This window comes from Gymnoscopelus microlampas, assembly GCF_963454915.1.
Source record: "Gymnoscopelus microlampas genome assembly, chromosome: 1".
Lineage (NCBI taxonomy): Eukaryota > Metazoa > Chordata > Actinopteri > Myctophiformes > Myctophidae > Gymnoscopelus > Gymnoscopelus microlampas.
The window spans coordinates 6,806,283-6,834,202 of record NC_139962.1 but is presented as its reverse complement, the minus strand read 5'-3'; the positions used below and the strand labels follow the sequence as shown (position 1 = coordinate 6,834,202).

The 27,920-nt window shown below is 41.7% G+C and overlaps 1 protein-coding gene across 1 annotated transcript in view; it reads right to left on the bottom strand.

Moving 5' to 3' along the window:
* The window catches only part of nr1h3 (nuclear receptor subfamily 1, group H, member 3), a 43,599-nt gene continuing 15,679 nt past the window's right edge, over positions 1-27,920 (bottom strand). The window contains exons 4-11 of the mRNA XM_084061367.1: positions 26,936-27,205; positions 22,233-22,499; positions 20,113-20,318; positions 18,731-18,910; positions 14,115-14,214; positions 11,879-11,992; positions 9,761-9,855; positions 1-7,437 (exon numbers count right to left, since the gene is read on the bottom strand). Coding sequence (XP_083917493.1) covers positions 7,291-7,437; positions 9,761-9,855; positions 11,879-11,992; positions 14,115-14,214; positions 18,731-18,910; positions 20,113-20,318; positions 22,233-22,499; positions 26,936-27,205 — 1,379 coding nt within the window. The 3' untranslated portion in view covers positions 1-7,290. The remainder of the gene's footprint in view (positions 7,438-9,760; positions 9,856-11,878; positions 11,993-14,114; positions 14,215-18,730; positions 18,911-20,112; positions 20,319-22,232; positions 22,500-26,935; positions 27,206-27,920) is intronic.

The following is a 27,920-nucleotide window of genomic DNA, read 5'->3' as shown; positions in this document are numbered from 1 at the left end:
AATCATTGGACTAACAGCGTCCGTTTTAATTTATACATACAAAGCAGTATATGTAAGATCATAAGGCATTACAAGTATTAAAATAGGTTTGCATTTCTATATCAACATTGTGTACAGCGTCACTCTTTGAAGACAGACAGGAATTAAACGAGATCCGAGATGTCAGTTTATATACAGGTACAATCAACTGTGATGTCTATAGTATTAACATTATGCATTACAAACAACAACAACAAAAAAACACAAATACACTTAAGATCCAATTACTATTTTTTGTGAAGTTACTGATGATTTGGTCTGACAATACTAAATGTCATTCATGTGACAATATATTATTCCTTCTACTAGTTAAGGGAGGCGAGGTTGCACGGCTTCTGGTGTTCAGTGAAAAGTGTGACTGATATTGTGAGCAGCCTCTGAGAGCCATTCTGTGGTTATGTTGTTCACTTAAATAAATAAGCGTCAAGCCTGATTCATACTTCATCGCACGACGGTGTCACGTGCCAAAAATAGCTGATCTACAAGCACACAATGCGTTGCAGATGCAATGTGTTGTGTGCTTGTAGAACGGCTGTTCTCGGCACAAGTCATCGTCCTACGGCAGAGCATATACCAGGCATTACAGAGACTTTTGTATTGAACATTAAAGGGGAACGTGTCCAGTGTCCACATAAAGCTTGTGTGGACACTGGACACTTGTGGCTGCGTCTCTCCAAACCCTCTGCATTAGGAAAGTGGCGTTGATGGAGCGGCGTGTCTCTCCAAAAGTTGAACTATTCTCTAATGGAGGAGCTCAGGGCGCTCTGCCCACAAACCAACGGATGGTGAGAGCGCTGAAATGTGCAGCACTGGGAAAAGTAGCATGTCTTTACCATACAAATGCAAGGCAGAAAATGGGGCTGGCCGCTCAAAAAATGATTTTCTGTGGACACAAACCCCCTAAGTAGTGAATTTGAGTAGTGAGACCTATTGTACCCCACAAACACAAAAACCCAATTGCTCACCAGTTCATTACAAGTTTACTGTACCAACGCAACACCTTAAAAGGAGTTTGTTCCAAAGTCTCCAATGACATCAAATGACCCTATACCTACTGACATTCAATAGTAGAGGAGGTAAAAAAAAAGAAAGGAAAACAGTGTCACATAACTTTAACATCCCCCTCGTAAAGTTTCATATTTCTGCTCTCTCCCTTATTAACGATCCTACTCAATATTTGTGCATCCATTAACTGTAAAATCATTTATTTAGTTACCAATAGGGTTAGAACCTGAAAAAAATAATGTTAATGTTAATTTAATGTTAATAAAAAACAGTGTAACAAAGCATGTTCCCATAAAAATGATAGAAATAGCTTCTATAGTAGCAAGTAAACCTATAAATTATCAATTTGGAGATGTGTGGTGACATATTAACACAGTCAGTAAATATCAGGAAAAAAAACGGTTTTAATGAAATTTCCAGTGATGTATGAGAACCAACATTTAGGCTATGAGCTTGTAGATTTGCTATTTTTTATAACTTTGAACAGTTTGTGAAAATCTTCTGGGGGTCCCTAGCACAACATATTTTCAGATGGGGGTCCGCGGCTAAATATATATCAATTTGGGGATCCTTGACATGAAAAAGAGAACTATCGGTATGGAGAGCTGCAGCAAGATGAGGACAAAGAGTCATTCTTTGCTGTTGGGCAGAAACCTCTTCTCCATATTCTAACTTTTTGCATTTTTTTCATAAATTAACCATATGGACAAAAATCAAATATCACAATATTTTTGAACAAAAATACCATTGACATCGATAGTATGACAATAATATTGTATTATAATATAAATGTTTTCATTTTTTTCAAAACGTAGCAAAATATTTTGCCATTTCTTGTAAAGTTATTTCATACTCAAGTGATTCAAACCCCCAGGAAAGGGCAACACTTATGCTGCATCAAAATATGAACAATATCCAGACTCATCATATTGCCCGGCCCTATACTAGGGAGGTTAAAGGTCACATGTATGTACAGTGTATGACATCACTGGACACTGACTATTATGTAAAGAAACGCATGAAACCCCTGTGTAATGTATTGTAATGTACTCTAGGTGCTTGTTTTCTATTTATGCATTTTCTTTGTGGGTGACTGCGGATGTGAATTAGCATCTTTGCTAAATCCGGTGTATTTACATTACAGTGATATGTATTGTTAATATGCGCTGTCCCGTCTAAATAAACAAATAAAAGTAAAGTAAAGTAAATGTTCATTATTATGTCCATGCTCTACTTTAGCCTTTTCCTACCTCAACACTGGCATTAAGAAAGCCATGTGCAGAGAACCTGAAGTCAGTCAACAAGCTCAATAAAGTCTTAAAACTCATGTCAAGCCCTCTAGTCACCTATCTACGCCAATCGAACGGACTAAATGAAACTCAAGTCAATTAAACTTGGGCCTGCTTTGCTCTAAAATGGCAGCCCACCAGAGAACAAACTGCCAATGATGAGCTACTTTGAATAATTATTAATTATTCAATTATTCAAGCTATATATGCTTAGACGATTCTGATTTATATTCGGACAAATTTCCATGACTGTAAAGACGAAACGGAAGCGGGAAGGAGCGTCACATTCGCTTTATCGCTTCATCATTTTCAGAGTTTCCGTTGCTCCAGAGTCCAGACTGTATGACAGAAGCATTTGAACATTTAAAACAGTCTGGCTTGTGAGACACAAGTGCAGGAACGTGTCGTTGTCTACTAGCCTTTGTTCTTTTTCAACCTTCTCTTATGTGTCAACAGTCTTTGCTATAACTACAAAATGTTTCACTTTACGAATTTAGATTATGAAGATAGCCTATGTATCTGAAAGCTTAGTTGCTAGGCAGATAAATGGTAGTGAATGATTTTCATATGGGATTTGACACCTTCACAGAGGCCTCACCAGTTTGTCTGTTCAAATATTAGACGTGCAATGAAGATGATGAGTCTGGTGCATTGTACTGCTACTGAAACACAAAATGGAGGCAAAAGAAAAACTGATGTATTGTATTCTAATCATTGGATCACTGAAAATAAAATAAAACAAACACGTGCTTTTTGGAATATTACATACACTTTAAATGAAACCAAAATTAGACCTCTCTGCTTTTGCAATTCAGTTGATCAGGTGATGCTCCTATTTTGCATGTAATATGCATATATATATGTGTCTGAATTATTCATTCACCATCTGGTAATTAAGTGGACAAATAAAACTAATCACAATAACTTCATGACGTAAATTATTTGAATCGACCCAGTTCCACACTGAAGTGACACACAGGTGGGAAGCCATAATGACTGGAATAATTAGTTATAATTAGGAATGCAAATCTTGCTGCGGGAATGCCTTCAGACAGCTAATGAGAACACATCAGAATTTCCATACTGTAGCCTGTTCAGTGTTGATCAGATTAACCACTTAAACGCTATAAACTTGTCCAGGGATCCACCAGGGCTCCATCCTTGGCCCCTCCTGTTTTCCCTGCCGCCTTATGCCTAAATCTTTTTTTTGGGCATTTTTTTACTATTTTGAAAAACATTTAAAAATAGCGAAAATAGCCGATCTACATCGACACATTGTGAGCTTGTAGATCGGCTATTTGAACTATTTTAAAATGTTTTTTAAAATAGTAAAAAATGGCCAAAAAAAAAGCTTAGGCATAAGGGGTAAGGCAAGAGAGAGCCCCAAATCTCTTTGCAAAAAATAGCCGATCTACAAGTTTGGGTCATTTTTGCCGAATGTTTGCCCGTTATTATGACACGCCCAGAATAGCTACACTAGGGTTCAAGTGGTTAACAACCTAGGGCCATCTTTACACAAACTACAGAGAATGCCAGAGAAATAACCGATCCCCACCAACACGCTTTTATCAGCCATTATGCGTCATGTTTACACTGCACAGGTGAAACTGTGGAAAACTATACATCTCTTCCAACAAAAACTTCTAGGAAAAAAAATAAATGTTTATAATACCCAGTCCAGAGACATCTCATGAGACCATATTAACAAAGTTAGTTTTACACTGGCAATTAAGCCATTCGATTTCTTTTAACAATTGCATTGAGGCTATAATACACACACAACAGTATCATCGAAAATCTAAACTGAGATGAAATGGTTGAGGACTGCGCTCAATCCTACATTGGGTACAAAAAAAAGAAACTTTATACATCCCCCAACACTCTCTCTCTCACACACACACACACACACACACACACATGATAATCATAATGCATATCTGAAAAGTCCAATATGAAAATAACTGCACTACTTTCTAATCAGATGAGTAAAATTATGAGTATTAAAGCCCCATTTTATATTTCTTGGTACAACGGTGTCGTGGCTTGAACATGGCCCATCTATGGACTCAACACGTGAGCTTATAGATTGGCTATTTTCGACACTGTTGCATGACAGAGCATAATTGAGGCATTACGCTGTGCATAATGACTACCGTGGTTATTTCATATGATATTGCTTTACGGACAAAACTCACCAAGTGTGCTCAGACACTGTTAAAGGTGCTCTAAGTGACTTATATGTATTTATTATTAAAATAAGGGCTCTATATTCTGATAGTAATCAGAATGTAGAGTGTTCAGCAACAGGGCTCTCCTGGTCTCTCCAGCTCTTTAGTAAACAAAAAATATATATTTTCAGGTTGGGGTACCAACTTTATCCAATCAGGAGAGAGACCAGCTCATACAGGATAAACAAGTGCAATTGTCAGTGATTAAACACAAAGGAGAGCTGACAAAACTGGAACTGAAACACAAGCTGATCAATGATCTTTGTGGGGTTCTCCGTCCTGATTGGATGAAATGTGCGACGCACTTGAAAATGTCTTTTCTCTTTACTAAAGAGCCTGGGAGACGGTGAGACCCCTGTTACTGAACAAACATTCTATAGCAATGATAACTATCAGAATTTACTTTTAACAAAACTGTCCGTTTTCATCATAAAAATATAACTTACAGCACCTTTAAGTGGTGTGTCACAGCAATGGCGGTCGTTGTTGCCTAAAACCTAGTGCTCTGGTGACAAGGGACAACGTGCTGATTCTTAACCTGAATTCTATTGTTCCATTCAATTGTATTTTGACATATTTTATGTAGAGACCGTCTGACCGTCTAGAACTCTGAATAGACTGGTTCATTCAGAATAGAAACCAGATAGGTGCTCGCTGTACCTGTGAAATGCCTGGTTACGAAGAGCGTAATTTTGCGTTGCTACGCGGGAGTGCGGCGAGCACAAAAACCCGACCACGTTTCCAAGATGGTGTCCAGTTTGAAATCAGAGGAGGACTATAACAAACTGAAAACGCAGTCCGGTTCCGGATCACAATCCTAACTACGATGGTCGTATTCAGAAATGCTGTGACTCCTTCCTGTGAGGCATATATTCTTTGTTTTAAATCAGCAAAGTGTCCCTTTGACTCCCTTCACCATTATCTGTCCCAATGACCGGCCAATCACAACTCAGTCTCGATGACCGGCCAATGACAACTCAGTCTCAGTATGTCAGTTACATTGCCACCAGATCTCAGACTACCAGTTCCTTGTGCATTGCTAAATGATTGTGCAATCTCATTGATATTTCATGTGTGCGCTAAATATTTATTTTTATTTCTTGTGAAAATAAATCAATTTACTTGAATAATTAAGGGCAGGTAGATATGACCTAAAAAAGGTCCCCTGTGTATTTGGAAGAATAAACTTAAGTAATTGACAACACATACAAAATATGTGTATTTTCATACATACATTAGGCATGTAACGATTTATCAAACTGGTCGATCCAAAAGCTTCAAATAATTTAAATCAATTTAATAAAAAATTGATCGCGATGCAAACAGCAGAGGGCCCGTAAAAACAAACAAAGACAAGAAAATACAGGATCTTTGTAAGAGAATTGAGAAGTTTTCAGTCATTTGCTACTGTGTTGAAAAGAGGATAAAGAGAAAACACAGTATTGTAAGGAAATAAAAGAGGAGAAAATACTGGATTTGTGTAAGAGAAATAATAAAAAAGGTTTTTCGGTGTTTAAGAAAAATTAGATTGTGAACCTAGTATTGTGATTCGAATCGTATCGTGAGTTGAGTGAATCGTTACGTGCCTAATATATATATGTATATACACACACACACACACTGTAGCTCGACGTGGCATGATTAACCCATTCTCTTCTCCATAAGGAACACACGCTAACTGTTGCCTTATCACAACCCTACCACACCAACACTAATCAGAACACCAACAAGACGTTGCTTAACATCAGTCAGTAGTCTGTTTATCACCAGCTGTTACCTATTCAATAGCCCAAGAGCTGCAGAAACTACTTAAATTAAACTGTCAGCCATCTGTGTTATTATAACACAGCCTAAAGCATCCTGATTATCACTGTTAGAATACACAACTTAACCACTTAAACCCTATATACTTAGATGACCGGGGTTCCCCAGGGCTCTATACTAAGGTCACTAGTATTTCCGCCCCCCCCTATCTCTTCGCCGAAAAAAATAGCACCATCTACAAGCTCGTTCTGAGCTTGTAGATCGGCTATTTCCCCCCCGAATCTTCCCAGAATATGGACGCTAGGGTTCAAATGGTCAACGAGTTTCAACAGGTGTTAGTTCATTCAATGGGGTTAAACACTGGCTTGTGGATGCCCTGATGATGACGATGTGGGTGTTAAATCTCACCCGAAATCAGCCCGAAAAAGCAACATCAACACCTCAGGATGAGATAGGGGGGGCTGTTTTGTTCACACGTCAAAAAAAAACCTCCTGTCATCTAAAAAAAAAAAAAAACTCCTGTCATCTAAAAAGAAAAAGCATTCATCAGCAGCACTTAAAACTTCCACAAAGAAAATTAAAAAATAAAAATAAGAAAAGTGACAAAAAAAAAAAAATCTCCAATCTTTCGAAAAACCAACCAGTGCCTGACCATGAAAAGAGCAGAACTTGGAAGCCTAGTTGTTTCCTAGTGGGGTTTTGTCTCTTTCACGTCAATGTTCAGTCTTGTTGGACCTGCTCGGAAGACGCTGCGTACGTCCATACGTCCGTTTGTCCGTCCGTCCGTCCGGGGGCTTTACGTTGAACCGCTCAGAGGATGCTGCAATTGCTGCATCTGTCTGTCTGTACGTCCATCTGTTTGTCCGTCCGTCCGTCCGTCCCGGGTGCTTTGTGAGGCTACAGAGTGTGTGGCGTCGGGGGTTCAGGGTCGTGGTCGCGGGGGGGGGGGGGTGCTCCTCCTCCAGTCACTCGTGAACGTCCCAGATCTCGGACAGCAGAGGCGGGAGCTTCTTGTCCTGCAGACGCAGCGCAAACACCTGCTCAGAGTGCACACTGCTGAGGGTCCGCAGGCTCACCAGCTTCATCAGCATGCGAGGGAACATCAGGTGATCCTGGAGAAAAATATAAATCGATAAGAACAAAAACAACACTACTTATTACCCATTAAAACAGGGAACGCATCTGTGTAACCACTTTAAGCATTGTTTTATACTTTGGCTATTCAAAAAATAGCAGATGTACAAGCTCATAGCGCGGCACCGAATGCAAATCGTGAACGTTTGTGCAAATCTTTGAATATATATATATATTTTTAACTTAAATCTTTGCTTCTGGGGGGGTCCCTGGAGCAACATATTTTGAGATGGGGGTCCGCGGCCAAAGGCATATCATTGTGGGGGTCCTTGACACTGATTATAGCAACATAAGTTTTTGCAAAAAACTGTTTGTAGATTTGTAGAATCCCCAGAAGCAAAGATTTGAGTTTTTTTCAAAAAATAGGAGATTTATAAGCTTATAGAGCGGAACTCTGTGCTATTTTTGAATAGCCAAAGTATAAGATAATTTAAAGTTAAAGTGGTTAAAATCTAAAATGACAGATGCTTTCCCGGTCTTAATGGGTTAATAGAATCAGCCAATTAAAGGTGAAAAAATGCGGATGAGTAATTACAATGTACAGATTATTAATTATTTTTATATTACATTGATTAGACTGATGCTAGATCCTTGGTTTACCTGTGATCCTCGATCACTGAGGCACTACACTGTCTCTCGGCAATTGATGTACGCGTTTACCTTGCTTAGTGTAAGTCGCTCTGGATAAAGAGCGTCTGATAAAAGGCCTAAATTGTAAATTGGATGAAGATGTAGGTCCTGTTATCAGTTCCCAAACAGGAAATGCCCTTCCCTTCTTACTGTAACTACATGAAGCTATTATGGGCATGTTCATAATAGGTTAACGTTCTGAAAAAAGAAATAGCGATGCTACATGCTTGTGTTGTGAGCTTGTAGAAGGGTTATTTTCGCTATGAATACAGCCGTGCCTTGAGAGTTTGACTCGCCCATCGGAGTGCCTTGGGGCACGTTGTCAACAGGCTCCATGCACAGCAGCCATATTATCACTTCCTTCACAGGTGTTACCAATGATACTAATGAAGGCTCTGTTCCTTTTAGTGTAGCACAGTGGTTTCCACGACCCCCATAACTCTGACCCTGCGTTTTAACAGCGGGCAACTCTCGGGCGATGCCGGGCAACATCGCCCAAAATATAATGAAAGTCTATGAGAGCCGGCGATCGGGCGAAGTGGACGGGGGGGCGATGAAAGATGGATTTTCTTTATCTTTTTGGGCGATATCGCCCGGCATCGCCCAGAGTTGCCCGCTGTTAAAACGCACCGTGAGAGTGTACAAATGGAACCAAATGCCATTTGGTTCCATTTGTACACTCTCAGAGTTACACACCTGTAAGGGGCCATTTGGAAGCCCATGAGGGTCCCTGGACCCCAACTGTAGACCCACTGGTGTAACAGAGTGTTTCCAGTGAGCCAACATGACACAACATCAGCACCCTGACTCTGTTTGACCATGAATGGAACAGAGCCTTCATTAGTATCATTGGTAACACCTGTGAATGTCTTCATAATATGGCTGCTGTGAATAGAGCCTACTGGCACTAGGGCTGTAACGATTACAAGTTTAAGTTGACGATTAATTAACGACTTAATTGTGTGTTTGGCGTTGAACATTGGAACATTATGAAGCCTTTTAGGCTTCGTAATCAAAAAATTGCACGGGGCAGATATGACAGATAACTGAAATATACAATTATATTATTGACATTTAAAATCTTGTATACATGTAAAAATGTATACAATGCAAATAATTGCGATTAGACTATATTGTAAAATAATTGTGACAGGCCTAACTGGCACACAATAGCGTTAGGGGTGTGCCGATACACTAATTTCACGAAACGATACGATACGATATTGGGCTCACAACTTCGATACGCAGTTTTTTTATTATGAAAATATATGGGGGAGAAAAAAAGCAAATGCAAACAAATAATTCTGTTTTTGCATTATTCAGACATGTAAACTTGTAGCTTTTCAGCTACAATAGCCGTTTTGAATCCAAATAGGGCAATAGTGTGACACCTGACCCTGGGCTGTTTGCATGTCTGATTATTATGATTGTAAAAAAAAAAAAAAAAAAAAAACTTTTTTCTTTTTTTTTCAAAACGATATTTTTTCCCCCCAAAACGATACATATCGTCACGAAAACGTATCCCGATATATCGTGGGACGATATATCGGCACACCCCTAAATAGCGTGAATTGACTTACTTTTCAACATGGAAACAATTATGTTAATTGTGTCAAATAATTGCGACTAGGCGATGATGTAATAATTGGGGATTTAGGGTACAGTACGTACGTTGGGTCTCTTGATCATGATGTAAGATCGAAGGGCGTCGACGTACGGCTGTTGCAGCCGCTCCACCAAGTCGTGATCCTGCACATTGGGCCGATCTGAAATGAATGAATGAAAAGACTGAACAACATGCTCAGGTACTAGAAAAAAACTAAAAACATCCAGAATTTAATAAATTGCGTTTAACCCATTAAGACCTGAAGCCGATTCTACAAATGTCTTCTAAATCCCAACAGTATTCTGATAAAACGTATGTTTCTATATCAGTGGTGCTCAAACTTTTTCATGTCAAGGACCCCCAAAATTATATGTATTTGGCCACCGACCCCCATCTCAAAATATTTTGTTCCAGGGACCCCCAGAAGCAAAGATCTGAGTTAAAAATGTTCGCTTTAAAATTATATATATTATCATTATTATATTATTTGCACACATTTTCACGATTTCTCAAAAATAGCAGATCTACAAGCTCATAGCACGGCACTCGGTGCCGCGCTATGAGCTTGTATATCTGCTATTTTTGAATAGCCAAAGTGTAAAATAATGCTTTTTAGCTCAAATCAAAAAGTGACACAGATGCGTTCCAGGTCTTAATGGGTTAAGTGGGAATGCAACTGGGTGACGGACAATTTTAAGCTATTAAACTAATTCACAACATGAGCCTTATTAGCATCCCTGTTCTGGGCATGTCAAAGCAGGCAAACATTCTGCCAAAGAATCTAGAGAGGCTCACAATGTGTCGTGTCGCGTTGTGAACTTGTGAGAGAGATTTGGTGTAGAGGGGAAAAAGGAGGGGACCAAGTACATAGTCCCCTGGGGACACCCCCGGGCCCCGGGTCAACGAAGGGTTGTATAGGCTTTAAGTGTTACCGTACGAAAAAGAATGAACTTATAGTATAACACGTTGGTTCCATTGATCCAAGCCACGACACAAATCGATTATTTGATCGTTAAAATAAATATGAGAATGCACCGATTGGCTGCCGTGTTAAGTGGTCAGATGGGTGGTTGTCTGCGAACGCTTTAGACATTCATTTTCAAGTGGGCAACGATCCAGAAAAGGATAGGGAAGTGCTGGCTTAGCATTAGCAGAGCCAGCACTATCACTGTGAGAGTGACAGTACCTGGTGTACTGTACTATATCTCGTTGCTGTCGGGTAGAAACCTAGTCACGGCCACGCTGATACTGCTTAAATGGAAAGAAAAATTCCCACCAACTTTTAAATCATGGGTTAATGATATTATGCATCACTTGACTTTGGAGAAAATGTGTTACTCCACAAGGGGGTGTGCTCTGAAAATGTACCACCATCTGGCAATCTTTTTTTAACATGTATAGAGAGGATGAATGCTGCTGATATTAATGACCCATAATACTGACCCCACTGTATTGGTTTTTGCATTATTATAATTTTTTGTGTATTTTCATTTGTAATTTAATTTAATGATTCATATTCTACTGTGTGTACTTAACTTCTTTGACTTGTTTTTATCCTCATTTTACATTTTCTTTCAACTTTCATTGCAAATGTGTCTCATTTGTTTGTATTGTCTTTTTCATCCAGTGCCACAGGACGTAAAATACGTCCTATGTAATAAGCCCTGTGCCACAGGACGTATAAAACGTCAACAAATAAATAAAAAATGTTCAGAACCCAAGATGATGATGATTTGAAAATGTTCAGCTCCATTCACTTCTTGTTTAACTTCTTACTGAAAAAGGCTGCATCTCGGCTCCTAAGCACTTTTTTTTTTTTACAATGAATTTTGGCTGTGGCACTGAATGGTTTTCTTTTACAATGAATTTTGGCCAGTGGCACTGAATGAGTTAATGGTACAACAAGATACCAGAGTTGTGGCTGGTTTCGGAGCGGGAACTTTGGGGGGTGGGAGTGGTAACATACAATGTTTTTTGTATGCTTTTGTCTTATTGACCTGTATGTGAATTGGAAAATACCAATAAAGAAACCTTGAACAGAAATTGAGCTTGTGGCTGTGCTACTTAAGCCTTTTTTTATTTGAATCGTGAAAAGAAAAAGCTTGTGGCTGTGCTACTTAAGCCTTTTTTTATTTGAATCCCGAAAAGAAAAAGTTTCCAACTGACAGAGACGATATATTGACCTGCAGAGAAGATGTTGATAGCGATGAGCAGCGCGTATTCAGCCTCGTCCAGGTGCAGGTCGTTCATTCCCTTGGAGAACTCAAAGATGGGGTTGATGAATTCAAACTGGAGCCCTGAAATAAAAGACAGAAGTTGAGATGAGGGAAGTGAAGCGGCCCCGTGTCCGTTTTCAGGAAGGAAACGTGGAGACACAAATAACTGTACCCTGGACTTTAGGGGCACTCTGCACAGAGTGAAGCTTCATCTATATAGTGTCATCATGACCCGAAAATAGCAGATCTACAAGGCCAGGTACCAAAAACAATGCTTAGGCTGCTATTACACTCTGTCGTGAAAGCCTTCTCTCTTTGTGATATTTTGTATTAAGGGTCCATGTACAAAAACTGCTCAAAACATTTAGGGAACACTTTGATCCTTTAATTTGACTTTTAGCAGTTTTCGTTAGCAGTACATACTGCACGTACGCCGCTGATGAAAAATGCTCAAATAAAATGAAGGGAAACCGCAAAAAAAGAAATATAAGGGATAAAAGTGTTCCCTAAATTGATTTAAGGAAGAAAGATGCTTAGTACCAGATTTGCATCTATAGTCTCTGGGCATGTGGATATAAACTATAAAAACACGGTGCAAACCCTACCATCTCAACTGAAAATGGACCAACAACCTATGCAGACACACACGCACACACACACACACACACGCAAAATACAAGTGTCAAAAGATTACATACACTAGGCTACTTATATCCAAAGTTATAAAAACGGGTCATCAAAGCCACGTCAGATTAAGGTAGACAAGACTAAAAAGGCCTGTTTGAATGCATTTTTTAGCTTCACGGGAGAAGATATGGAAAAGTGTGCAGGTTTTGAGATTGACAGGGGGCTTCCATTATATTTAATGACTATTACAGCCTTCCTTTGGTGAAGAGGTACGTTCCTGCTCAAAACCTTTTCATGCTACCGTTTGACATGCCTCTAAGTGCTTTATTGTTATCAGTCCATCCAGGTTCAAGAGGTAATCCATTAAGTTCCTTCCTTCAATAAAAGTGCCAGTGACAATTATAAATGAGCTACAGGCTCAGGGTAGAGGACAGAGTACAGAAACTTACAATGGGCCTGGTTTTCAAGATGCTCAAGGCACCTGCAGTGCCCAATGTACCTGTCAAACCACTGAGAAAGACCAGAGGGGGCTCCACTAATCTATAAGCTCCATTACGTTAATGTTTTGATGACAGAAATTAACCCATTCAATCCGGGCACACACATTTCTTTGGACCATTCAAAAATAGCAGATATACAAGCTCATAGCGCAGCACCAAGTACTTGTAGATCTGCTATTTTTGAAAAATCTTAAAGCAAACATTTGTAACTCAAATCTTTGCTTCTGGGGGTCCCTGGAACTAAATATTTTGAGATGGGGGGGGGGGGGGGGGTCAGCGGCCAAATGCATAATCATTTTTGTTGTTTGGTTGCTATATAAGTGGTGCTCCAACTTTTTCCATGGCAAGGACCCCCAAATGTATATGTATTTGGCAGCGGACCCCCCCCCCCCCCATCTCAAAATGTTTTGTTCCAGGGACCCCCCGAAGCAAATATTGCAGTTAAAAATGTTCACTTTAAAAATATATATATATATTCAAAGATTTGCACAAATTGTCAAGAGTTTTCAAAAATAGCTGGGTGTAAAAATAATCTACAAGCTTGTAGATCTGCTATTTTTTGAATAGCCAAAGAAATCTAAAATGACACAGATGCGTTCCCGGTCTTAATGGATTAACCCATTGAGACCTGAAGCCGATTCTACATGTCTCCTAAATCTCAACAGTTTTCTGAAAAACGTATGTTTCTATATCAGTGGTGCTCAATCTTTTTCATGTCAAGGACCCCCAAAATTATATGTATTTTGCCGCGGACCCTCATCAAAATATGTTGTTCCAGGGACCCCCCAGAAGCAAAGATTTGAGTTAAAAATGTTTGCTTTAAAAATATATATATATTCAAAGATTTTCACACATTTTCACGATTTTTCAAAAATAGCAGATCTACAAGCTCATAGCGCGGCACTCGGTGCCGCGCTATGAGCTTGTATATCTGCTATTTTTGAATAGCCTAAAGTGTAAAATAATGCTTTTTAGCTCAAATCTAAAAATGACAAAGTTCCAGGTCTTAATGGGTTAAGCAGCTAAAAACTACATTTCAAACATTTTCCCAAATAGCGGATCAATGGGCTGCACACCTGCTTTGGCGAAGTCCTCCTTGTTGTAGCTGAAGTCTTTCAGGAAAGTGATGCTCTCGATGGCTGGATTGTATCGCCGAGACGTCTCCAGCAGCATGATCTGTGTGGACAGACATCGCACAAACATCTGGGACTGGAATATGAGACAATCTATATACCCATAGCCTGGTTCCAGACGAATCTGCCATTGCAAAATAAAATTGCCCTTGGCAGATTAGGTCTGGCCCCTCTCAATAGAGATTTTATTTCTCTCCTTCCGAAGTTGTGAGGGACCAATCAGAGCCCAGTATGCGAATATGGGGCAGGTTTATCACCAGAGGAATTTCAGGGTCCCCACACATTTTTAGCAATGAATTTCCAAAACTTTTCCAAAACTTTTCCAGAATATTTAGCCCAATTTCCAGGCCTATATAACAATCATTCGGCGCAATAATGTGTCTCTTACTCCTATGTAGAATGCCCAAAGATAGGCAGTGTAGCAAAAATAAAGTTTGAGACATACATTAGGCTGCCGCCACACAGTCCGTTCGGCGAAAAACTACTTATGTTACATATTTCGTGTAATATTATTCATGTTTATGAAAATGTTTTGTTTTAACAAAATCAATAGCCAAAAACAATGCATAGCCAAATATTTTTCCAGGACCCTTGATAAATTCCAGGACCTTTGATGATGTTTGATCAATTTCAAACCTTTTCCAGTACTGGATTTTTTTTTTTTAAATTTCAAAATATTTCCAGGAATTTCATGACCGTGGGGACCCTGGAATTTTATGTGCCCCTCGGAAATGCAGTTTCCACACAGAGATTCCAGACTAATATCTACGCAGTGATTATAATTACATCCTAAGATGCTTCACCTTCATTCACTTTTGGTGAATGTAGCCTTGGCCCGGAGGAATTGATGTCATCAGGTGGTAACCAAGATCATCGGGTGTTTCGACCCTGAACCACAACACCCTCCCATTGGCGGGCCCGGCAGTGGTGGCCAACTCACTGCCCATCTCCTCCTCCTGGCTTCCAGCTAAGCTCCTCTCTCCTGCTCCATAACCAGCAAGAGGCTCTCTCTGCTGCCTCCCCCATCCTGCGAGCTGCTGTCTTTCTCTCCCTCCCTGTCATCCCAATGGCTGTGAGCATCCTCCACACTGACTGGGCGGGGAATCCTCTACAGCCGACCTCGACTGGGAACAGCCATGCCTGCCATCCTTTCCCCCTGCAGTCATGCAAGAGATCCTGGTATTTGGTGTTCTTTCTCTCAAACGCCTGCTCACAACCCTCTTCCCATGGGACTGTAAGTTCTATGAGGATGATCTTCTTTGCCTCTTCAGACCACATTACCACATCTGGCCTCAGGGATGTCTGGACAACCTGGGGGAATTGCAGTCTTCCCCCCAGGTCTACCTTCATTTCCCATGATTGGGCCTTTTGTAGCAGGTTGCTTCTTGTTGTTACTGTGGTTGGTGGCTTTTGTCCCTCACGAACAAACTTAATAGATGGTATTGTTTTCCCATGTGGTTGTCGTTTCTTGCATCTCTCCTGCTCCAGGGTGTTAGCGAGTGTCATGAGCACCTTGTCATGGCGCCACCTGTATCTTCCTTGGGCGAGTGCTGTTTTACACCCTGACAGGATGTGTGCCATGGTACCCCTTTCCCCGCAAAGCTTGCACAATGGGTCCTCTCTCAAGCCCCACTTGTGCAAGTTCGTTGGTGTCGGGAGCGTGTCATACACCGATCTTAGCAGGAAGGAGATGCGGAAAGGCTCCAATCTCCATAGATCTCCCCATGTGATCTTCCTCTTGGGTAGGTCCCATTTGGTCCATGCTCCCTGGGACGCTAACTCCACTGCTTTTGCCCTTCGACCTTCCTCCTCCAGGCCTCGTACTTCATCCTGGATCATGGCTCTTCGGTCCTTGGTTCCTGCCTTCCCCCATTGCTGGATATGGGAAGTTCCAAGACCCTGTCTTCCTGTGCATGGCGTTCCAATGATATCACGTAGCTTCAACATACTTTCGGCTTGTGCGACAGACGAGTCAGCTGCCCACTTGCGTCCTGATCTTGTGAGGATGCCTGCATGTCTGACTTGTTCGTCCTGGGAGTCTCTGTATGTCATTACGACTCTGCACTTGGCGACCTTAAATTCCTCCACCACGGATGACAGAGGAAGTTGGAGCTGCCCTGATCTTATATACAGGCCTACTGAAGTGAAGCTTGGAGGGATTCCCAACCATTTTCGGAGGTACTTATTGATCTTCCTCTCCACTCCTTCCACGCTTGTCATAGGGACTTCATACACTGTCAACAGCCACATGAGTCTTGGCAGCAATCCATGCTGGTACAGCCATGCTTTAAACTTCCCTGGGAGCCCTGATTTTTCGATCCTCCTCAGCCATTCCTCTGTCTGCTTTTCTGTACTGGTAACACTGTTCCTGTCGGTAAGTGAATCATCGAACCACTTTCCCAGGCACTTGATTGGATTATCCTCTATCGATGGAATCACTTCTCCTTGCACCTGCAGCTTGACCCTGTTTGTCACTTTACCTTTCCTGATCACCATCGCCCTGGATTTCTTTGGCTTAAACTTCATTCTGGCCCATGTTGCCATTTGGTCCAGAACTGTTAGCACCCACTTCGCCTCCACATGGGTTGTGGTCGTCACCGTAAGGTCGTCCATGTAACCTCTTATTGGGGGTTGTCGGATTCCCGATTCCATTTTTGGGCCTCGGGCTTCCTTCCCAGCAGCTGTTATAAGGAGGTTCATACCCATGATGAAGAGGATGGGGGAGATTGTACAGCCAGTCACGATCCCCTTTTCCAGGGTTTGCCACTGTGTTGTAAAATGGGCTGTTTTGAATCGTAGCTGGATTCCGCCAAAGTAACTGATGATCATTCCCTTGATGTGCTGAGGGATGAGGTAATGGTCTAGTGCTGCATGGATGAGAGCGTGAGGGATTGATCCATAGGCATTGGCCAAGTCCAACCAAACAACAGTCAAGCTGCCTTTGCTGGCTTTGGCCTCCCGGATCATCTGACTGAGCACTCCGGTGTGTTCCAGACATCCAGAGAAGCCTGGGATCCCACCTTTCTGGATAGCGGTGTCAATGTATCCGTTCTCTGTCATGTATGAGGTCATCCTCTTGGCCAGTACAGAAAAGAAGATTTTGCCTTCTACACTTAACAGTGAGATTGTTCTAAATTGGTCTATGGTTGAGGAGTTCTCTTCTTTTGGCACAAAACAGCCTTCTGCCTTTTTCCAGCATGATGGAATAATGCCCTTCTTCCAGATCCTCTGGAACAGCTTCCACAGCCTCCAAAGGAGCTTTGGGCATTGCTTGTATACCTTATAGGGTATACCGCTTGGACCGGGGGCAGATCCTGTTCTGGCCTTCTTCACCACCTCTTGGACTTCCTTCCAGGATGGTTCGCTGATGTTGAGCTCTTTTCCAGGTGTATCAATGCTGTCAATGTTAGGGTGGGCATCCAGGGCCTGATTTCTACAGGTGTCATTGTGGGTCTCCCTCAAGAACGCCTCCACTTCTTCTCTGGGGCTGGTTAGCCGTCCAGATTTTGCTTCACCCAGCAGTGTTCTGGTGAATCGGAAGGGGTCTTTGGTGAACTGAGCTCTTTTGTTCTCCCTATCCTTCCTCCTTTTCCGAATGCTCTCTGCTCTTCGGAGTCTGCAGAGACGTTCCCGGAGTTGACTCGTCAGATCCTTGATGCCTTCCCTTTCATCGGCCGGGGCTCTTTTGAACCGCTTTTTGAGCGTTTTGATTTCTTCCCTCAAGCGATGGATTTCCCTTTCTCTTCTGCTTGGTTGGTGTGCAGTCTTGATGTTAACCTTCTTCCCGTCCTCCATTCCAAAACGCTCCCTTGCTATATTGTATGTTATTGTTGTGAGAGTATTGACTTTCTGCTCAGCTGTCCCTGCTAGTGTGGCTTCTAGCACTTTGTCAAGATCTTGGTCTAGTTGGTACCATTCTTTGGTGTCGCCCATCTTGGGCCATTTGATTCGTTCTCTCGCAGTTTGGGTTTGGTTCTCTGGGGAGGCATTGGGTGGGTCCCTCCTGAGGTCTTGAGGTGACACAGGTGCTAAGATATTAGTCTGGCCATGCATTACATTACATTACAGTCATTTAGCAGACGCTTTTATCCAAAGCGACTTACAATAAGTGCATTCAACATAGGTAGGGAACGAAACTACTAATCTACATGCCAGGCTAATATACCCGGAAAGTTACATCCAGAATATTTTCCACCATGATTTCACACAGACTAATCAAGTATGCTTGAACAAAGTTGACATTACTTAATAGTATATTAAGCATTTTTATATACTCTATGGCCTTATCAATCAAAACGTGAAAATAGTTCGACATTTTCTGAGTGTTATCAAGCTCTTTTTTTGTGTTTGTTTTTTTCTTAAATTAACGCCCTACTTGATCATACTACAGTGTCATGCAAAAGCATCAAAAGTAGCAGATCCACAAGCTCAAAACGCGGCACGAAGCGACGCGTTTCGAGCTTGTAGATCTGCTACTTTTTGAATTTGAATCCTGAAAAATAACACGTTTTGGACATGGGAGGGTTTACACCACCGACAGCGATGATGGATGATCTTACTTCAATAGTGGAAGTCTTGAGCAGAGCGATCTGGTCCTCTCTGGTGAGCTCCAGGAAGCCAGGGAGCTGCTTGGCGAAGTCCACGATCTCCTGGACCGACATGATGGCCAGCTCAGTGAAGTGGGCGAACCGCTGCTGACGCACCTCTCGGTTCTGGGGGTCCTGACTCTGTGGCCACGGCTGTTCAAGAGGAACACAAAACATAATGCATGATTCTGGAAAAGTAATAATAATACAATGTTCATTATGCTAGATTTAACCCATTCAATCCAGAAAGCATCTGTGTCACTTTAGATTTTAGTCATATATTATACTTTGGCTATTCAAAAATAGCTGATCTACAAGCTCGAAACGCGTGGCACCGAGTGCCACGCTATGAGCTTGTAGATATGCAATTTTTTTGATAAATGTGTGCAAATCTTTGAAAAGAAAAAAAAAAAAATATATATATATATATCTTTTTTTTTAAAAAGCGAACATTTTTAACTCCAATCTTTGCTTCTGAGGGTCCCTGGAACAAAACATTTTGAGATGGGGGTCCGCGGCAAAATACACATCTAAAAACATTTTCTAAATCCTAACAGTATGTTGCTATATCAGTGGAGCTCCAATTTTTTCATGTCAACGACCAGGGATCCCCCAGAAGCACAGATTGGAGTTAAAAATGTTCGCTTTAAAAAAATATATATATAGTCAAAGATTTGCACAAATTCTAAGATTTCCCCCAAAAAATTGCAGATTTACAATCTCATAGTGCGTCATAGATCTGCTATTTTTGAATAGCAGATGAAAGAAAAAAAGAAAGAAACTTAATGGATTAATCAAAGTTTAATAGATAATACCAAACTTTGTAACTGTTGCCATGTGAATCTGTGGACATTACTAAACAGCTGTTGACTCGTTTCACTTCATGTGTAATGAATGTAAGAATAAATGCAAGTTTCACTTTTTGAATGACATCATGGGTGTGATAGACCTATATCAGGGGTCTTCAACAGGGGGTCCGGGACCCCTAGGGGGTCCTCAGAGTTACTACAGGGGGGCCGCCAAATCTTTATGTGATATGATTTTGTTTTTACCTTAACCACTTGAACCCTAGCATCCCTTTTCCAAGGAGAACTTTAGCCAAAAATAGCAGATCTACAAGCTCACAACGCCTCGCGCTGCGAGGCGTTGTGAGCTTGTAGATCGGCTAATTTCGGCAAAGAGGTGTAGAGGGAAAAAAGAGCAGACCAAGTAAACAAAAAAAGTTGAATCTGAAACACAATTTTATACAATATAGAGGGGGTCCCTGCTTCATCTCTCTCTCAGCAAGGGGGTCCTTGGCCTGAAAACGTTGAAGACCCCTGACCAATATCATACGCATCACTGTGGACACTCACTGTGACTTTTGGGCGGTCTATGAAGGACCTCTTGTTGCATTGCTTCTGCATGGACACCAGCTTCTCTATCATGTCCTGCTGCTGTGGAGCCAGGGAGATGAGCTCCGGAGGGGGCGTGGGGGACACGGAGGCCGACGTGTGGGCCACCTCGTCCTCCTGGGCCTTCTTCAGCTTCTTCACTCTGATCTGCTCCTCTGAGAGGACGCCTGCCCCGTCACACAACACACAGCAACACTCTCATGTTAGACGTTATTCAAGAAATACACTTCACTGCTTCTTGTTTTTACCCCCCTTTCTCTACAATTTAGTCGTTATGTGTGTGGGGAGATTCCTCCCCACACACATTTCTGTGTTGTCACTGCTGTCGTATATCCTACTGGCTCAGCTACCAGTGAGGAGCCTCCACCGGGAGATCGTAGAGCCTTCGTCCTAATCCTGCCGTCCAACACTCCCTGCTGACAGAATCCGCCCCAAGGATTACGTGCAGTGACAATAAGCTCTATTCACAGCAGCCATATTATGAAGACATTCACAGGTGTTACCAATGATACTAATGGTCAAACAGAGTCAGGGTGCTGATGTTGTGCATGTTGGCTCACTGGAAACACTCTGCTACACCAGTGGGTCTAAAGTTGGGGTCCATGGACCCTCATGGGCTTCCAAATGGCCCCTTGCGGGTGTGTAACTCTGAGAGTGTGCAAATGGAACCAAATGGACCCGTAAGGGTCCATTTGGTTCCATTTGCACACTCTCAGAGTTATGGGGGTCGTGGAAACCACTGTGCTACACTAAGGCTTCGTCCACACGTACACGGGTATTTTCATAAACGTAGCTTTTTATATGCGTTTTGGGGGGTTCGTCCACACGCAAACGCGTTTTTGCTCCATGTAAACGCATCTTTTGGAAAACTCCTGCCACAGTGTAGATTTTTAAAAACTCCGGCTATGTGTTCCCGTGTGGACACGGTAAACGGAGTTTTACCGTTTAACCTTTAACGTTTAGCCGTTGTCGTGTGGACAGAGAGATTTTTTTAAACAGGGCCGTGTAGACGCGGAGGTTTTCAAAAACGAAAACGAAATATCTGCGTTTATGAAAATACCCGTGTACGTGTGGACGAAGCCTAAATGGCACAGAGCCTTCATTAGTATCACTGGTATGGCTGCTGTGCATAGAGCCTATTATCCCAGCGTCCCTCCCCCGAACACGGGGCCAATTGTGTTCGTGTAGAGTAGAGATTCGAACCCATAACCTCCGCGGTGGTGGAAAGCCACTTAACCACTGCGCCACCCAAGCGCCCCGACACTGCTGTCCTCTCATTCCAGCATCTAAGCAAAAAGATCTGCGCTCCGACTCCTCTGGTGTGACGTCCTCTTAGAACAATGACATTTATATATGTGACGAGTCCCACTCAGAGCGACAAGAGTGAGTTTGTGCTTCTTTTATCTTGTTCTCCATGTCTTTACAAGAAAAGGACTATTCATCTATCCAGCACTGACGAAGGCTTGAGTACCGAAATGTTTGTCCTTTCTTGTAAAGACATGGAGAAGAAATAAAAGAAACAAACTCACTCTCGTCACTCTGAGTGCGACTCATCACTTATTTAAATTCATTCAACCTTTATTTAAGATTCTCGGAGAGATCATTGAGGGAGACCCTCATTTACAATAATGCAAAGATTGCACAAATTTATATAACATAAGAACAACAAGAAAAACGATAATGTTGACAACAAACATGCAAACAGTTGCATGTTGACAGCAATCGGTTAAAACAGTTGCATACAGGTAATGCACGGTTATTATATAAATTCTTAAAATGGCCAATAGACGCTAGGGTATTCAATTTCGGACCTTGTTGCAAGAGGTTCCAGGAATCAGGTGCACCAAAGCTGAAAGCAGTCTTTCCCAGTTCCGAACTGGCAAAAGGAACCAGAAGGACTATCCAATCGCCAGAGCGAGTTAGAATGTGACTAGGTTTCTGACGTAGCATGGATGAAATATAAGGTGGTCATTTTCCAACCAGGGCTTTATAAATAAAGAGGTGCAAATGATTATTGTGCCTCTCATTTAGAGAAGACCAGCCCACCTTATCATATGTGTCAATGGATAATGATCACTCACACTGCTCCAGCATGCCCGCCTCCCTGCACTTGCGCAGGCGGCACTGCTGGCACTTGCGCCTCATGTACATGTCCATCTCACAGCGGCCGTTGTTCTTGCAGGAGTACTGGGCGCTCTTGATGACGCTGCGTCGGAAGAAGCCCTTGCAGCCCTCGCAGCTCAGCACGTTGTAGTGGAAGCCCGAGGCCTTGTCGCCGCACACGCTGCACACCTCGTTCCCCAGCATCTTAGGGGCCGGTCCCTTCTTCCTCTTCACCGGCTGGCCATCTGTGTCACATATATAGAAATGAGACAAAGTTGAACTGTATGTCGAGACAAAGTTGAACTGTATGTCGAGACAAAGTTGAACTGTGTGTCGAGACGAAGTTGAACTGTATGTCGAGACAAAGTTGAACTGTGTGTCGAGACAAAGTTGAACTGTGTGTCGAGACGAAGTTGAACTGTACTGTATGTCAAGAAAGTGGAACTGTGTGTTGTGAAAATGCCATTTCCCCACACAGCTGAGTCTAAACGGCTGCAGCCCACTACTTAAACCAGTTACATACTTAAACCAAATGGTATGGTAATATACCCTCTCAAGTTTAAAGCTTAAATCACCTGCCCTACAAAGGAGAAACGTATATTGTATTTACCCTATATATATATGCTCATAGCATGGCATCGACTCCCTGGAACAAAATATTTTCAGATGGGGGTCTGCGGCCAAATATATATAATTTTGGGGGTCCTTGACATGAAAAAGTTTGAGCACCACTTATATAGAAACGTTACATACGTTTTTTTCAGAATACTGTTGGGATTTAGAAGACATTTGTAGAATCGGCTTCAGGTCTTAATGGGTTAATCCCTCTCCATGTATTGAGCCTCAGGTACATGCTGCTGCTTATCAGTGTCCTTCCACACAGACACCACAGTCATAAAATAACCAGCCGTCTATGATAGCACTCCTCTCTCGTCTGTGTCATTACACATCATCTCAGAGAGAAATCATGTCTAAGCAGCACGTCCGACATTGATGAAAGTATAAACAGTGGAGAACACTTCAGCGCTGTACACAATCAAGAGCCATCGAGATAAAAGTGTTTAAGCGTCAATAAAGGGTCATAAATAATAAACGCTACGTTTCTACGCCCGATGGAGTGAACAGAGAGACACTCAGTCTCAGAGGCACAACTCTTCCATCTCAATGGCTCTATACAATGCTTCAGCGAGCTGCGTTATTGATGGGCAGGATTGGGCACGTTCTAGCATCGGGAACCCAGAGCTTATTCTGAGGGAATTTAAAAAAATGCTTTCGTCCACTCCAAACTTTCTTTGGATTGCCAAGCACTTCTTAAAAAGGGCAAGACCACTTTGGTAGAGGTTTGGGTTATGTAGATGCCTTGCCATGATGTAACTCCAAAGATGTACAAGAAATCAAAAATAATTGCTCCATCGATTAGAAATTGATGATTCAAAATATGCTCCTCATTGACTTACATTGTACGGTGAAACAGCTCTCAAAGTCACTCTTTTAGCACGTAAACGGACACAAACAAAGCTGATTCAGAGTCAGACAATATAGAGCATCACCAAACCCAGTACTGTTTATTTCTTTTTAATAAAACATGTCAACTTCCTGCTGATTTTACTATTTGAAGATCCGGATCCGAAGATCCAGTCCGGATTTTCTTCTTAATAATAGCAAAATCAACAGGAAGTGAACTTTTTTTTTTTTTTTAAGAAAACAACACTGGGTTTTGCGATGTTCTATATTGTCTGAATCAACTTTGTTTGTGCTCGTTTAAGTGCTACAAGAGTGACTTTGAGAGCTGTTTCACCGTACAATGTAAGTCAATGAGGAGTGTATTTTGAATCATCAATTTCTGGAGCAATTATTTTCTATTTCTTGTCCACCTTTGGAGTTACATCATGGCAAGGTAACTACACAACCCAAACCCAAACCCAAACCTTGTGGCAGCGGTGGCCTAGTGGTTAGAGGGGCGGCCTTGATACCGGAAGGTCCCTAGTTCGATTCCCCAATTCATCACATCAATCATGAATCACCGCTGAATAGCCCTTGAGCAGGGTCCGGCTGGAAACAAGCTTCGTGCTTAGTCCGACACCCTGTGTAAACAACAAACTTTGCTTTGCTTTCCTCTACCAAAGTGGTCTTGCCCTTGAAGCCGAAAATAGTTCTTGTTCAGTTGAAGTATGTAGTCGCCTTTACAGTACTTAACCCTGGGTGGGACACTTTGCCTGGCAGAGATATGCGCTACATGGAGTACACCTACGGTATTCTAGTTTAACTTGCTGTGTTTTTTAACCACACTGTATTATTGATTGATTTTTCTGTAATGTTTTATCTATGTTGTTAAAAAAGAGCTCAGCATTGCTCAGCTCCTGTTTAAATCAAATTAAGTTGTCTTTGTATGGCAGGCAACGGTTTGATTAACATGAACCGTTCTGTTCCGCCACCGTCTGCTTACACACACACACGCGCGCGCGCACACGCACGCACGCAAGCCCGGTGTCCCCCAGGGGTGTATACTAGGCCCCCTCCTTTTTTCCCCTCTACACCAAATCTCTCGCAGAAATAAAACAGACAATATGCATTATGCGTCATCGCAACGCTGTCAGATAGCACTTTTTTTGCTTAATGTTCTCCCACCAGAAAAGGGAGGCTAAGGTGCATCTTGTTAATTAACCCATTAAGACCGGGGAAAGCATCTGTGCATCTGTTTTGGCTATTCAAAAAATAGCAGATATACAAGCTCATAGCGCAGCACCGAGTACTCAAATCTTTGCCTCTGGGGATTCTACAAATGTCTTCTAAATCCTAACGGTTTTTAAAAAAACGCGGCACTCAGTGCCACGCTATGAGCTTGTACATCTGCCATTTTTGAATAGCCGAAAGAAATAAAAAGAAAATAAACAGATGCGTTCCAGCCCGGTCCTAATGGATTAATGGCTTTTCCACAATAAAAGGGTTAACGTTTGCTTTTTCCTGTTGGGCTGTCAGTGTCTCATACTAACAAGGCCAGTAGCTGCAGAGCTGCTCGCTGGGGCTGAATAAGAGAAGTGCAGTTATTTTTAACCATGGCCGGCGGCTATGATCACCCTGCTGCAGCATTTACACAGACAATGGGCCTCTCGTTTCTAAGTTAACACATGCAAATGGTCTGGAACCTAAAGCTGCCATTCAAAAACCTATTTTAACGACTAACCATCTGTACGGTAGAGAAGAATGGGGGATGAGGGTCAAATAGGACATACCGTACTCAAAATACTAACATAACACAACATGTGTGGGATGATGCATTATGTATACAGTATGTTTGTCCTCCTCACAGTAAGAGGACAAACACAGGACAGATTCACGGGACTAGATTTTTAGATTTTTTTTGCTATAACCATTATGATATACTTTGGGCTATTCAAAAATAGCAGATCTACAAGCTACGAGCTTGCAATTTTGCTTCTGGGGATTGTAAAAATGTCTTCTAAATCCTAACAGTTTTTTCTTTTCTTTTTTTTTTACTTATGTTGCTATAGGGTGTGTTCTGATATATAGCACTGAGCACTGAGCGCGCTCCCGGTGCGCATTTCCGAACGCACCCATAATAATCGGTGGTTCTCAATCTTTTTTCACGCCAAGGACCCCCAAAATGATATGCCCCCCCCCCCATATCAACATATTTTGTATAAAAATGTATAAATATATATTCTAAGATTTGCACACATTTTAACGCTCTTTTTAAAAAGAATTGCACTTCTACAAGCTCATGCTATTTTTTAATAGCCAAAGAAATCTAAAATGACACAGACGCGTTTCCGGATTGAAAGGGTTAAAAGACGCCCTCCAGGGTTGCTTTTCAAACATCACTTGTAACCAACTATGATCACAATGTGTCCATGTCGGGGCCGAAACATTGCATCTCCATATTTAATTTCACTTTTATGTTTTTTTTTCATAAATTAATGCCCTTCATAAGTTGCAAAAATAGCATATCATCTACTTGTAGATCGGCTAGTTCAGCCATTTTTGAAAATCTAACTAATAGTATAATATAAAACTATAATAGTGACAACATGCCCAAAATAGGGAGTCCAGGTTAAAAGTGTGTCTGTTAGGGGTGTGCCGATACACTAATTTCACGAAACGATACGATATTGGGCTCGCAACTTCGATACGATACGCACTTTTTTATTATGAAAATATATGGGGGAGAAAAAAAGCAAATGTGCAAACAAATAATTCTGTTTTTGCATTATTCAGACATGCAAACTTGTAGCTTTTCAGCTACAATAGCCGTTTTGAATCCAAATAGGGCAATAGTGTGACACCTGAGCCGAAAAAACAACAACATGTTGTCACCCTTTTCACCTCGGGGCTGTTTGCATGCCTGATTATTATTATTGTAAAAAAAAAAAACTTTTTTTTCTCAAAACAATATTTTTTTTTCCCAAAACGATACACATCGTCACGAAAACGTATCGCGATATATCGTGGGACGATATATCGGCACACCCCTAGTGTCTGTGGGTTTTATAAATATTTAACCAATGAAACGTATTAACAAGAGCTTGTGACTAAATAATAACTACATTGGATCCATTGGAACAGTACCCCCCCCCCATCCCCCCCCCCCCCCCCCGCCCGTCCCATTTCCTAAAACAAAACGTTTGGGACAGCCGACACAGTGACAACATGACACACATACCCGTGTTGTGAGGCATGTCACATGACGCGGGGTCCAGCTTGATGTCGGCGGCCTCTAGGGGCAGTGGGCTGCTCATCTCAGGCATGGTGTGGTGGCGGGCGGCTGCGGCAGAGAAGTCATCGGTCTGGGGGCGGGGCGGGACGTCCAACGACAGGAGGACGCTGTGCTTCACGTCCGCTCCTCCTCCTCCTCCTCCTCCTCCACCGGCGCTCTCCTCACCGAGGCAGTCCAGCTGCAGCTCTGAGGCCCCGGCAAACACCTTACTGTCATCTGGCAACAACAGTGTCATGGCGTTAGAGAGTAGTTAAAATAGTATATATATATATATTTTTTTTTTCAAAGATTTGAGCCAAAGTATAAAATAATGAATGAAGTGGTTAAAATCTAAAATTACTTTCCTGGTCTTTATCAGTTAAAAAAATAGCAAAAGTAGCAGATGATGTTCACACATTTTCTAATATTAAAAATAGCAGATCTACAAGCTTACAACGCGTCACTTCGCTTGTAGATCAGCTATTTCTGCTATTTTTTACATGTATAAAATTATCAAATGTCAATAATTTCTTTGTATATTTAAGTTGTCATATCTTCCCTGTGCACTTTTTTTATTATGAAGCCCAAAAGGCAAAAAGAAATTAAAATTGTATTCATATGTCCAAGTGTTCAATGCCAAACACACAATTAAATCGTTAATTGCAATTATTTCAGTGACAATTAATCGTCAACATAAATTTGTAATCGTGACAGCCCTACACAACAATTTTACAATTTAGGCATTTAACAGCAGACGCTCTTTATCCAGAGTGATATACAATCTACAAGGTAAACACATATACATCAAGTGCAGAGACTAGGTCAAGGCTAGGTCAAGTGCTACGGGCTGAGGTGAGTCTGAAGAGCTGAGTCTTCAGATTACAGAACAGTGAGAACGTTATCATCAAACGCATTAATACTGTCATCTGGTATAACAGTGACATACCATCAA